Raw genomic sequence first — 11883 nt, forward strand, 5'->3', positions numbered from 1 at the left:
ACAGTCAGTAATTGTTGAACTACAAAGTGCTTCTCTATGGTAAAAAACAAGGAGGTGGTTTTAATGTTATGGCTGATCGGTGTATAACTCAGCATATATGAATAAACTGAAGCCTATTGCAGACTGAATGAATAATGAATGATTCTTTCAGGCTGCTGTTGTTAGGGGTCACCACAGGGGATAATTCATTTGTATATTTGATTTGGCTCAGTTGATTTGCCTCAGTCAGCCCTTCAGGACGCAACTATGGAAGTAAATTTGTCTCATCAGATTTTGAAATTTAAAAGCCTTTGAATTTTGATTAATGAACTTTTTTACACTGAAATTTTCATTTTGAATTTTTTTGCCTCAGAATTCAATGCATGCATTTTACAATAACTCATTTTCACTTTCATTTTTCGCTGTTAACAAATTCAAAAGCAAAAATTCAAGTTTTAAAAATTCAAATAATAAATATTTAGGTTGCTCAGATTCGATAGGTTAAATTCAGATCACAAAATTCAAGTTAAAAAATTCAGATTAAACATCCGGGACACGCAGGATGAGCAATCGATTCTGTCTCAAATCGAACTGATACCCAGCCAATCACGTTACACTCCACTGATTAAGCGACAACGAAGCGGCTTTCGTTTACAGAAGGACAGTCAGCGATGGCGGCCAATTTCAGCAGTGGAACATCGGTAAGTGTATTAACTTTTTAACTGCTTTTTGAATTTTTCGATTAAGTAACATGTAATATCTGACACGTTACACACCAACATATTTTAATAGACAATATCTATGCGGAACTTTTAATGACGTGTCGGTTGCTAGCATAATTAGCATAACTAACGTGAGGCAGTAACTCCACTGGCAAAGAAAAACAGACAATTGACCACAATTATGTTTGACTAATATGTGGTTACAGTTAATAATGTAATCATAGCCAGTTAGTTTATATCATGGTTACTGAGGTAACGTTTAGCCGTTTAAAACTTTATTTTTGCTCTACTGATTTGTAATATCTTTCTTATTGTGTTGTGTGTTTTGTTTGTAATGACAGGATAGTCAGTCTGAGATTGTTCAGTCAGCCAGGCATTTATTGTCCCTATTAACATCAAGAGACGCAGCTCGTGATGTCGCAAATACAGATATGAGGTTTAGTTTTGAACTTCAATTCATGTACCCATGGCTTGTTTTTACTCATCAGTTCTAGACTTATTGATAATTGAAAATATTATTGTATACAATTCTGCAGAGATCAGAGGCAGGGAGGTCACAGTCCAGCCCCTCAGCCAGAAAAACCATCGCTTCAGATGGAAATGACCAGGTAAAGGCCTACAGGACAAGTTTGCTATTTTAAATGCAAGACTTATGTGTACATATTTTGGGATGCTATTAATTTGTACTGGCAAAATTTACCGCTTATTTACAGTAAGTGAAGATAGCCATAGTATTGTGTTGCATGTTTTACATCTTACCGGTATTGTAGATAATAAACGTTAAGTCAGTAAACCCTGGAAAAAAATTGCTTGATGTTTTGTGACCATTCAGTAAGACATACAAAGATCCCATAATAGTATTATTAAACTTGGATTTTAATGGAACCTGCTGGGGGTACCAGGTACAGTGCCAGTATGTCCATGTATATCATGCAAGACAAAATTCAATACATACCATGTCATAACATTATCGCTTTGTGTTTTTTTGGTTAAAATGACAACCAGGAAAAAAAACAGATAATGTTATAGTAGTAATAGTTCATGTTGTTATTTTTTCAGGTCATTTCCAGGTATTTTTACCAAGGGCAGAGGAAAGAGGCGCTTTCCTGCAGCAAATCTTGTTCCTGCCAAAAAGATTAAACCACTTGAAGTGGCTTTTTATTTGCTGCCGAAACAATGTGAAAGAACGCCAAATGAGCAGGAGCAAATAGACCACTTGCAGTCAGGGTTGGGTCGTAGGACTGCTCATTTGGATGAGGGCACAACACATGAAGAGGTAATAACACTCTTCATGATTGTAAAAGTTAATGAAAATCAATTAAATACATTAATTATGGGTACATGTACAAATCTTAAATAGGTTTGGTGCAGTACCTCACAAACATTTTGATGATAAGTATGGGCTTATTCATTTTTTTTTTTCATACAGTTATGTGAGGCCCTAAAAGTTTTGTTTCCGAAACTGAGGATGGTTACTGGTGGGTGGCTCCTTTACAAATCGTCAGGTAGGCCAACACAAGTTTGCATGTTAGTGTTGCTCATTAATAAAAAGTACTTATGCAGCCGATAATTGCACATTATGCAATGTACAGTTTCTTTATTGTAATAGATGGTTTGTTTATTAGGATTTTAACGTGATGTTTAACACTTTGGTTACATTCATAACAGGAACAGTAGTTACTCATTACAAAGTTCATTTGTTCACACAAGGTTATATCCAACACAGTCCTGGACAATTTATTATCTCCAATTTACCTCACTTGTGTGTCTTTGGACTGTGGGAGGAAACCGGAACACCTGGAGGAAACCCACGCAGACACATGGAGAACATGCAAACTCCACACAGAAAAAACCCCAGACCGCCCCACCTGGGGATCGAACCCAGGACCTTCTTATTGTGAGACCCACTTGGCCACCATGCCACCCTGTGATAGATGGTACTTAAATAAAACTGTTAAACTGCAAATCAGCAAGTGCAAACTAATAGTTTAATTTTAACATTTGTATTTGTAAAAGTCAATAAAAAAACGAAAATCGTAAAGATGTACAGTTTGTAATCTTATTTAGCTCTACATCGTTTTCTACAGGCGGCTGGGGTAGACGAAAACTCTCTCTTGTGGCTCCTGATGATATTGGCTATACAGGCAGGATCTTGAAGGCTGCAAGTCGTGGGGGTAAGAATCTATTCATAGCCCCAGTTCAAGAAGAACTCAGCACAAATCCCCTACAACTAACTGATGAAGCATTCAGTAGCATGTCAAAAGCCACCTGTCAGAAGTGTGGAGTTGAAGTTCCCTTGCAGCTTCTGACTGAACACATCAAGTCCTGTGGCACCATTGATATTAGCAGTGATGATAACCTGCCTACTGAAAACATGGATAGCAGTGAGACTGAAGAAAGAAAATGTAAGAATTGTTTGTTTAAACATTTGTTAGCATGTTATTTAGTACTAAACAAAATAAACTTAATGTTTGTTTTCTCAACAGCAGCTATGCAGCAATGTCCTGTCTGCACAAAAATGTTTCCTTGTGACTTTATCGAGGTACATGCTTCTTCATGTGGTGAAAGGTATCCAATCACTTTTTATTGTTGCGATATATATATATTTTTTTATCGGTAGTTGTCTTAATATCTGTTTTACATATGCAGTGCAAGTGTAACACAAAAATGTTATGTGGGTAGTGCAGGAAATGTGGTGAGGCATGATATTATTGTCACTGAGATGCATGACAGTACAGTCAGTGAGGAAGTGGAGGCTGCAGTGCCTGGACCGTCCAGAGCTTCTGCAACAGTTACAGATGGTAGGTGCTGCTTAGTGGTAGCAGTGGTGTTAGAAATTGAAAGAGGGTAAACAGTTATTGTGTGTTAAAAATGGGCATGTCGCAATGCATGGCCTGTTGTTTACCTTAAACAAGCTTCTTCTGGTAGCATAGCAGTCATTTCATGTTACAACAATTACAAGTATAATACTTTTCTCAACATGGTATTCAAACCTGTGTTAATAAGCCATAACATTAAAACCACCTCCTTGTTTCTACACTCACTGTGCATTTTATCAGCTCCACTTACCATATAGAAGCACTTTGTAGTTCTACAATTACTGACTGTAGTATATCTGTTTCTCTGTATACTTTATTACCCTCTTCTTTAATGGTCATGGCCGTCTTAAGACCCAGAGCATGGTGTGGGTGGTGGATGATTCTCAGCACTGCAGTGACACTGACATGGTGGTGGTATGTTAGTGTGTATTTGTGCTTATATGAGTGGATCAGACACAGCAGTGCTGCTGGAGTTTTTAAATACCATGTCCATTTACTGTCCACTCTATTAGACACTCCTACCTAGTTGGTCCACCTTGTAGATGTAAAGTCAGAGACGATCGCTCATCTTCTAGGCCTTCATCGGTGGTCACAGGACGCTGCCCACAGGGCGCTGTTGGCTGGATATTTTTGGTTGGTGGGTTATTCTTAGTCCAGCAGTGACAGTGAGGTGTTTAAAAACTCCAGCAGTGCTGCTGTGTCTAATCCACTCATACCAGCACAACACACACTAACCCACCACCACCATGTCAGTGTCACTGCAGTGCTGAGAATCATCCACCACCCACACCATGCCCTGGGGTCTTAAGACGGCCCTGACCATTAAAGAAGAGGGTAATAAAGTATACAGAGAAAGAGATGGACTACAGTCTGTTACTCTGTAAAGTGCTCCTATATGGTGTACCTACCATATAGGAGCACTTTACAGAGTAACAGACTGTAGTCCATCTACTTGCCTAAAATGGATAATGAGTGTAGAAACAAGGATTTGGTTATAATTAAGTGCTGAAAAACTATATTTACATGTTGTGTGTTTTTTTTCTATTATTATTAGGCTGGTTAACTATCAGTGACCCTGCCAGAGCTATATCTCAGTGTGCGGATAATTTTCTCCGTATTCATGAAATGAAGAGTCCCCTGTTCCTTAGTATGGACATCAGAAAAAGCCCTACTGAACAGGACATGGCCCTTATCTCTTTTTACAAGAGGCCTAACGTGGAATGGGCAAGACCCCTGAATTGCAGGCTTGAAGGTAGTGCAAATTACAAGTTAGAGTTGTAAAAAAATAATTTAAGTATTCCTTTATTTTTATTGTGTTAAACCCTACATTGTGTTACAGGAGATACTGCTGTTGGACAGGGTGTAACCCGTTTTTATTTCTCAAGATGCATGGAAAAGCTCAAGTCTGGGTTTTGCATAAATTTTGGTATGTATTTTGTATATTCGAATGCTTTCTTGTATCTTAGTTGGTTTGGGTTCCCTGAAGGTTTAAAGGGCATTACTAGATGAATTATGCCATTTTAATGAGAACTGTGACCTCCTGTTCATCACAGTGCAAACACATATAGTCTGTCAACCATTCACACTCATTCCACTAATAATCACCATCAGTGAAGAGGTAACCAGTATTAACCTGCATGTCTTTGTACTGTGGAAGGAAGCACATGACTTCTTCTTGTTTAATGTTTTAAATTTCTTCAACAGGAAACTCCAATGTTACAATGCTATTTGAGGGAGAGCCTGGACATTTAGTCCCTTCAGCCTCTCATTTTCTTGTGGACAGCGATTTGTTCATTGTTGCAGGGAGAATGTTGGGCCACTCTTTTCTTCATGGAGGGCCATGCCTGTCAGGACTCAGCCCTGCTGTTGTTCATGTCTTGCTTGGTGGGAGTCCTGAAACTGCAACTGTTACTTTAGAGGACTGTCCAGACCTGGAAATCAGAGAAACAATCAGGCTTGTATGTTTCTTTTATGTTACATTTTATGCACAATGGGACACCATTTTACTATGTATCCAATAAACCTACAACCCCAATTCTAATGAAGTTGGGACGTTATGTAAAACATAAATAAAAACAGAAAACGATGATTTGCAAATCCTCTTCAACCCATATTCAATTGAATATACTACAAAGACAAGATATTTAACGTTTAAACTAATAAACTTTATTGTTTTTTTGCAAATATTCACTCGTTTTGAATTTGATGCCTGCAACACATTCCAAAGAAGTTGGGACAGGGGCAACAAACCATTAATGCTGAAAGGTACATACAGGTTTTGGAGCAACATATCCAAGCAACGTCTTTTTTAGGGACGTCCCTGCTTATTTCAGCAAGACGATGCCAAGCCACCTTCTGCACGTGTTACAACAGCGTGGCTTCGTAGTGAAAGAGTGCAGGTACTACGTCCCCAACTTCATTGAAATTGGGGTTGTATATGGGTTATTAAGTGACTGTAATGTATGGCAACTCAACCTTGTCAAATGAAGAATTATTAATTAAGTGTTGTAGCTCTGTAAATGGTGTACCATCAATACCAATTTTATCTTCCAATTTACCTTTATCTTTCTTGAAGCTTGAAGGGGTATCCAAACTCTCAGATAAAGATAAAAAAACTGTCCAGGACTTGGCCTATGCATGGGACCTCCCTTGCCTAACTGAGAACAACAGAAGATGGCTTTTTTAGAAGCTTCTGATCCATGCTGTAAGTAAAAGTTTGGGTCCATCATGAGTCCATCCATGTTATAAATGTACATTGGTAAATGTATAATAAATCTGTCTTCAGACATTTAATTGTTACACTAGTTTATTTATTTTCAAAAGGGGAAAAAGTCACAGTTAAGGATGCAAAATGTATCACTTTCTATGTGCAAATTATTTTTCTGGAAACCTAAAAATGGTCATTGGTCTTTGTGCTGCATGTGGAAAGAGTTTTGTTAGTGAGCATGATGACTGTCCTTATTATTCCATTCACAAGGGAAGTCTGATTATTGCTCTCTTTGCCTTCTTTTTATTGTTAACAGGTTATCGGACGTGTGACAAGACAAATTAAGCAGCTAAGACGAGGTCTCAAAGAAACCCAGATGTGGACAGTCCTAACCCAACGACCTGACACGGTGGCCTTGCTTTTTCCAAAACCAGGAGCAGACAGTTTCAGCCCTGAGGTAAATCTTAATTACTTTTTTAATTTAAATATTAGAGTTTATATCATATGTCACTTCTGTCTTTCTTTGTACTGTCACATACCAACACAAAATCCAACAGGCTCACCAAAAAAATACCAACTAGTGATGTTTGATCAAAGAGCCACAAGAAAGAGCATAAGTGATGTGCGGTATTAGTTTGTTCAAGATAAGAAAGACCTGAAGCACTTTATGCTACGTTTTCATTTCAGGAACTTCTTCAGCGTATCACATGGCCTCGTGATGAAGATGATGATGATGATGACGACGATGATTATTCAGGTGACACCAAAAGCCGCATGTCAGGCTATCTTCGAGAATTCATTGCCAATGGTATGTTTACAGAGTACACTAAACTGCAATTAAAATATTATTTGGGTAACTCAATTTCTTTACTGTTTAAATATGCAACATACATTTTATATGTGGGTGTATTTGTAAAATTACATTTGCTGTTTTTAGCTCAGTAGTTTAACTGGTCATGTTCTGCTCTACAACCCTTTTTTAAAGCAAAATTAGACTAATTAATATAGTTTAAGCCATTAGTGTCATAGTTGATCATTTGTCCTAATTAAAAAAGTAATTGTTTTTGTTGATCTGATTTGTTGTAGCCATAAATATAATCAATTTTATCCTACTCCATAGCAACATCAATTGAATTGACTAATCTGGTCAAATTCTGGACAGGATGGGAGATTTTACCAACCAGTCTCACTGTAGAGGTAGTCAAGAGCAGATACCCTACAGCTTCCACCTGCTTCGAGACCTTGCGCATCCCGGGGATTTACAGGGATTACACGTCTTTTCAAAGTGACATGCTGGCCTGTAATTTTTACTTGTGAGACAAGGTTTAATTTTGTAACACAAGTTTAAGCTGTTAACCGTTCAGTTCAATATGTTAAGCTTAAAAACCTTTATGCTGAATTGTCATATTTCTTAAAATTAACAGAATGATCACTTGATGGGGAATACATAGCTTCTCCAAAAAATTCACTGGGAGATTTCCTAAGTTTTCAAAAAGGTCCTGGTTAAAAATCTGTAATCTCGAATAAACAATTTAAGCAGAACTTTAACATCCATTGCAGTGTACTGGTTTATTTTTTTGGTTCAGTTTTACAAAACACTTACGTACATACAGTTGGTTTTGTAATGTTTGTTTATTAGTATTTTACCGTGATGTTTTACACTTTGGTTACATTCATGACAGGAACGGAAGTTACTCATTACACAAGTTTATATCGAACACAGTCATGGACAAATTAGTATCTTCAATTCACCTCACTTGCATGTCTTTGGACTGTGGGAGGAAACCGGAACACCCGGAGTAAACCCACGCAGACATGGAGAGAACATGCAAACTCCACACAGAAAGAACCCGGACCCACCCGGGGTTTGAACCCAGGACCTTCTTGCTGTGAGGTGACAGTGCTACCCACTTAGCCACCATGCCGCCCTGTTTTTTAATGCAATAGAAATATTCTGATCTAATTTTGCAGTTCGAATAATATGTGGGGGTGGCAAGGTGATTAAGTGGGTAGCACTGTTGCCTCACAGCAAGAAGGTCCTGGGTTCGATCCCCAGGTGGGACGGACCGGGTCCTCTCTGTGTGGAGTTGGCATGTTCTCCCCATGTCTGCGTGGGTTTACTCCGGTTTCCTCCCATAGTCCAAAGACATTCAAATTAGGTTATTTGGAGATATTAAATTGTCAAATACTGTGTTCGATATAACTTTGTGTGAACTGATGAATCTTGTGTGATGAGTAACTATCATTCCTGTCATGAATGTAACCAAAGTGTAAAACATGACGTTACAATCCTAATAAACAAACAAACTCGTTAGCAGTTGTCTTACTCTGACTACCTTAAACTCTCATCATTTTTTTAAAGAGATACAAAATTCTCACAAAACTGAACAGCAGCAATGTAAATATCACAGCCAAAAGACTGAGATTCAGCTCTTTGGTTAACTGCATCTCTTAAAGCTGTCATTTGTCCATCTGTCAGTGAGCATTCTGTGTCTGGGACAATGATGCTCGAGTGGTCATCACAAGGAAGTCCACTGTTTTCCCAGTCAATATTTGGAATGTTTATTGCCTACAAATAGACAAAAGTGTGCACTATTATTTATTTGTATAGATAAACACAAGACACACTTTCAAATACATATGCCTTTTACTTCTAAAATGTAGTGCTTAAATATATAATTCACACTTTTCATTAACATTGTACTTGCATATACCTCTGTGATATCTGGTCTAGGAACTGGGTGATGTGTACGACCCAGAACCCACAGCTGGTTAGGGGTCATCTGGCTCTCTGTTCTTATAGGATGATTGTCCCAACCATTGCAAAATGTATCTAGGTCATCCTGCAGGCGTGGCAGAAACACGTATTTGCAACAGAAGAGGTGTACAACACTGGCAATGCTGAGAAAGCCCTCTTCTTCAAGGTAGTGAAGAACATCATGGTAGATGCTTGTTACAGCTACCCACAAGTCTCTCCACAGCCGTTCAATCCTGGAAAATGATAACATAGACAAAAACTTAATCAGAAATTATACTTCCACTTACCTCCTACACAAGTGCACCAAAATAGGCTCATTTTTATAGTCCAAATAATATAATGGTTAAATTATACCTTTAGATGTACTTGCATAACAAACCATTTCTTACATTAAACTGTAATACATACATGTCATTACAATCCTATAAAAAGTTGCATACCACCATAAATACTGCAAATAAAAGTCATGCTACCACTACATGGAATGAATCAGTGAGGGGGCAACTTTCAAATAGCATTTGTTCTGTTGCACAAACCGTTGGTTGTGAACACTCTTCCCAGATATGAAGCTGCTCCTTCCAGTGCCACGGACTGTAAACATAAGGCGTGCAACATCCACGTTTTCCACCCCCTGATCACCACGTACCCTAAAATAGACACACGTATACACACAGTTAATCACATTATGATCACTGCCTACTTTTGACGGCAGATTCATCTGATATGTATGTATACATAGGTTGGTTCTGGTTGAAACATCTGTGTAATTTGCAGCATGTGCCTTTAATCTTAGATGTGTGAGGTATTAGTGTTGGGCACTGTGTTGTCCTGTAAAATTATGTAGTTTAACAAAGTATACATTTACCTAAGAGGAAAACCAAATTTCTCAACAGATTGTTGGAAGAAGGCCAAGGTGGTTGATGCCTGGTTGTTGGAGGCCGCACCAAGATACATTATCTGCAGCACAATACAAGGACACCAATATAAGTCATTCAAGTATTTATAAAAATAATAACAATTTTGCTTACCTTGCGGGAAAAACCGTCAATGCCGCCAAAGATAACAATGTTGTAGCTGAAATGAAAAAAGCAGAGTTTATCAATTAATCAAAGTATATAACATACATGACTTGACATGGCATGTACTAAAAAAGACTCAAAATAAACTTACCGGATTAGTTTATGGTTTGTGTCTATGTGCATCAAAGCCTGGGGGCCTGGAACTGAGTAGGTACGGCGAGCAATACATCCTAACTGGACCATACGGGATATGACACCAGTGGTGTCAACACGGTGCATGGAAGCTCTGACACGGTTATACTGCACCCTTAGTCCTCTTGCTTGAAGGAGTGCCTTAACCATTCGATATCCAGAGTGAGGCTGCCGGGATTTGATCTCTCTTACACACTGGTCTAGCTCATCATCAGTCATGGTGCTGTATAGTTCCCTTACTGAGAGCTCTGACTCTGCCAAACGACGGTAAACTGTGCTTCTGGACACCCCCAAGAGTTTAGCTATACATGGCACAGTTAAATTAAGTTCCAGAAGGTTGCAAAGGTAGTCTGGAGATATAATCATTCGCTGTCGCCCAGCTGGTCCTTGCTCAAACTGAACGACAGCAATGTGTTGCTTCCTTTTCTCTATCTCCAGACTAATAAGACTGTGTAGCTGTCTCAGTGCAATTAAAATAGTAGGGCAAACAGCTACTTGACTGGAAACAGCATTTAAAAACACAAGTTCTTGTGTACAAGTGAACTCTAAAAAGTCCAGATCCAGAGGCATGCGTCCCAGAATATTTTCCAAACGAGTGCGAAGTCTTCCTATAATATGATTAAGCACAAGTTCCTAAAAGAGAAGAACGTTATATATTGTAAACTACACTATTAAACTCATAACTGTAAGACAAACTGTTTGGAATTACTTTAATCGGATATAATAGTTTCATCAGATATTAAGTACAGATTATATAACTGCAAAAACACTGAACTGCCAACAGTTCAAAACCAGTCGCATTTTTATTAGCATCGTTGCACAATAACTCCTGTTAACAACCCTACAAAATGACACTCAAACTGTAAGCTCGTCACTGTAAATTAACTTGACCAATGTTACACGCTAAGAAAAAATTAGAGCCTTTCAAGAGCAAAGTGCTTTAATAACATCAAAGACTAGAACAGTAACGCACAGGTGCTAAACATACTTCTGATCAGATCTTTTTTTATTGCTTTCTTTGACCGTAGGATTATAATTACTGCCGCAGAACTGTAAATAACGTTAGCGATAATAAAACCTGCTTGGATAACACAATTTCACGACACAAAAAGCAGTTAAAAAGTTAATACACTTACCGATGTTCCACTGCTGAAATTGGCCGCCATCGCTGACTGTCCTTCTGTAAACGAAAGCCGCTTCGTTGTCGCTTAATCAGTGGAGTGTAACGTGATTGGCTGGGTATCAGTTCGATTTGAGACAGAATCGATTGCTCATCCTGCGTGTCCCGGATGTTTAATCTGAATTTTTTAACTTGAATTTTGTGATCTGAATTTAACCTATCGAATCTGAGCAACCTAAATATTTATTATTTGAATTTTTAAAACTTGAATTTTTGCTTTTGAATTTGTTAACAGCGAAAAATGAAAGTGAAAATGAGTTATTGTAAAATGCATGCATTGAATTCTGAGGCAAAAAAATTCAAAATGAAAATTTCAGTGTAAAAAAGTTCATTAATCAAAATTCAAAGGCTTTTAAATTTCAAAATCTGATGAGACAAATTTACTTCCATAGCAACCCTCTTATTTATCAGGCATGGAGATTGGAATGGCAAGGTTCACGTAATGCCATGCACATTTTGTATTTGTGAGCCAAGGCCGGCATCCAAACAACCAGAACTTGTGGATCT

The 11883-nt window shown here is 38.1% G+C and overlaps 2 protein-coding genes and 1 long non-coding RNA gene across 7 annotated transcripts; 1 reads left to right on the plus strand and 2 right to left on the minus strand.

Annotated features, from left to right (window-relative positions):
- The first annotated feature begins 447 nt into the window (after positions 1-447).
- On the plus strand, positions 448-7781 carry LOC134303178 (uncharacterized). 5 transcript variants are annotated; one of them, XM_062988504.1, is made up of 14 exons: positions 462-680; positions 1043-1137; positions 1238-1309; positions 1761-1977; positions 2131-2206; positions 2789-3106; positions 3188-3269; positions 3384-3502; positions 4575-4772; positions 4860-4946; positions 5225-5478; positions 6544-6684; positions 6915-7035; positions 7348-7781. In XM_062988504.1, exons 1-14 carry the CDS (start codon positions 651-653, stop codon positions 7542-7544), a joined length of 2007 nt encoding a protein of 668 aa, XP_062844574.1. In that variant the 5' UTR covers positions 462-650; the 3' UTR covers positions 7545-7781. The 5 variants fall into 5 exon arrangements, with proteins under 5 accessions (XP_062844576.1, XP_062844577.1, XP_062844578.1 ...); XM_062988505.1 differs by having other exon boundaries at positions 3191-3269; XM_062988506.1 differs by lacking the exons at positions 6544-6684; positions 6915-7035; positions 7348-7781 and adding exons at positions 5748-5919; positions 6096-6183 and having other exon boundaries at positions 448-680.
- LOC134303181 (uncharacterized) lies at positions 4807-6165 on the minus strand. Its single transcript, XR_010007629.1, has 2 exons — positions 6079-6165; positions 4807-5451 (listed from the first exon to the last, which is right to left on the minus strand). It is a non-coding gene; the product is annotated as an uncharacterized LOC134303181 (long non-coding RNA).
- LOC134303180 (uncharacterized) lies at positions 7778-11543 on the minus strand. The gene is made up of 7 exons (XM_062988509.1): positions 11333-11543; positions 10156-10829; positions 10014-10059; positions 9851-9942; positions 9522-9632; positions 8942-9218; positions 7778-8796 (listed from the first exon to the last, which is right to left on the minus strand). Exons 1-7 carry the CDS (start codon positions 11360-11362, stop codon positions 8584-8586), a joined length of 1443 nt encoding a protein of 480 aa, XP_062844579.1. The 5' UTR covers positions 11363-11543; the 3' UTR covers positions 7778-8583.
- Between the last annotated feature and the right edge of the window lie 340 nt (positions 11544-11883).

The sequence above is a fragment of the Trichomycterus rosablanca genome, chromosome 26, assembly GCF_030014385.1.
Source record: "Trichomycterus rosablanca isolate fTriRos1 chromosome 26, fTriRos1.hap1, whole genome shotgun sequence".
NCBI lineage: Eukaryota > Metazoa > Chordata > Actinopteri > Siluriformes > Trichomycteridae > Trichomycterus > Trichomycterus rosablanca.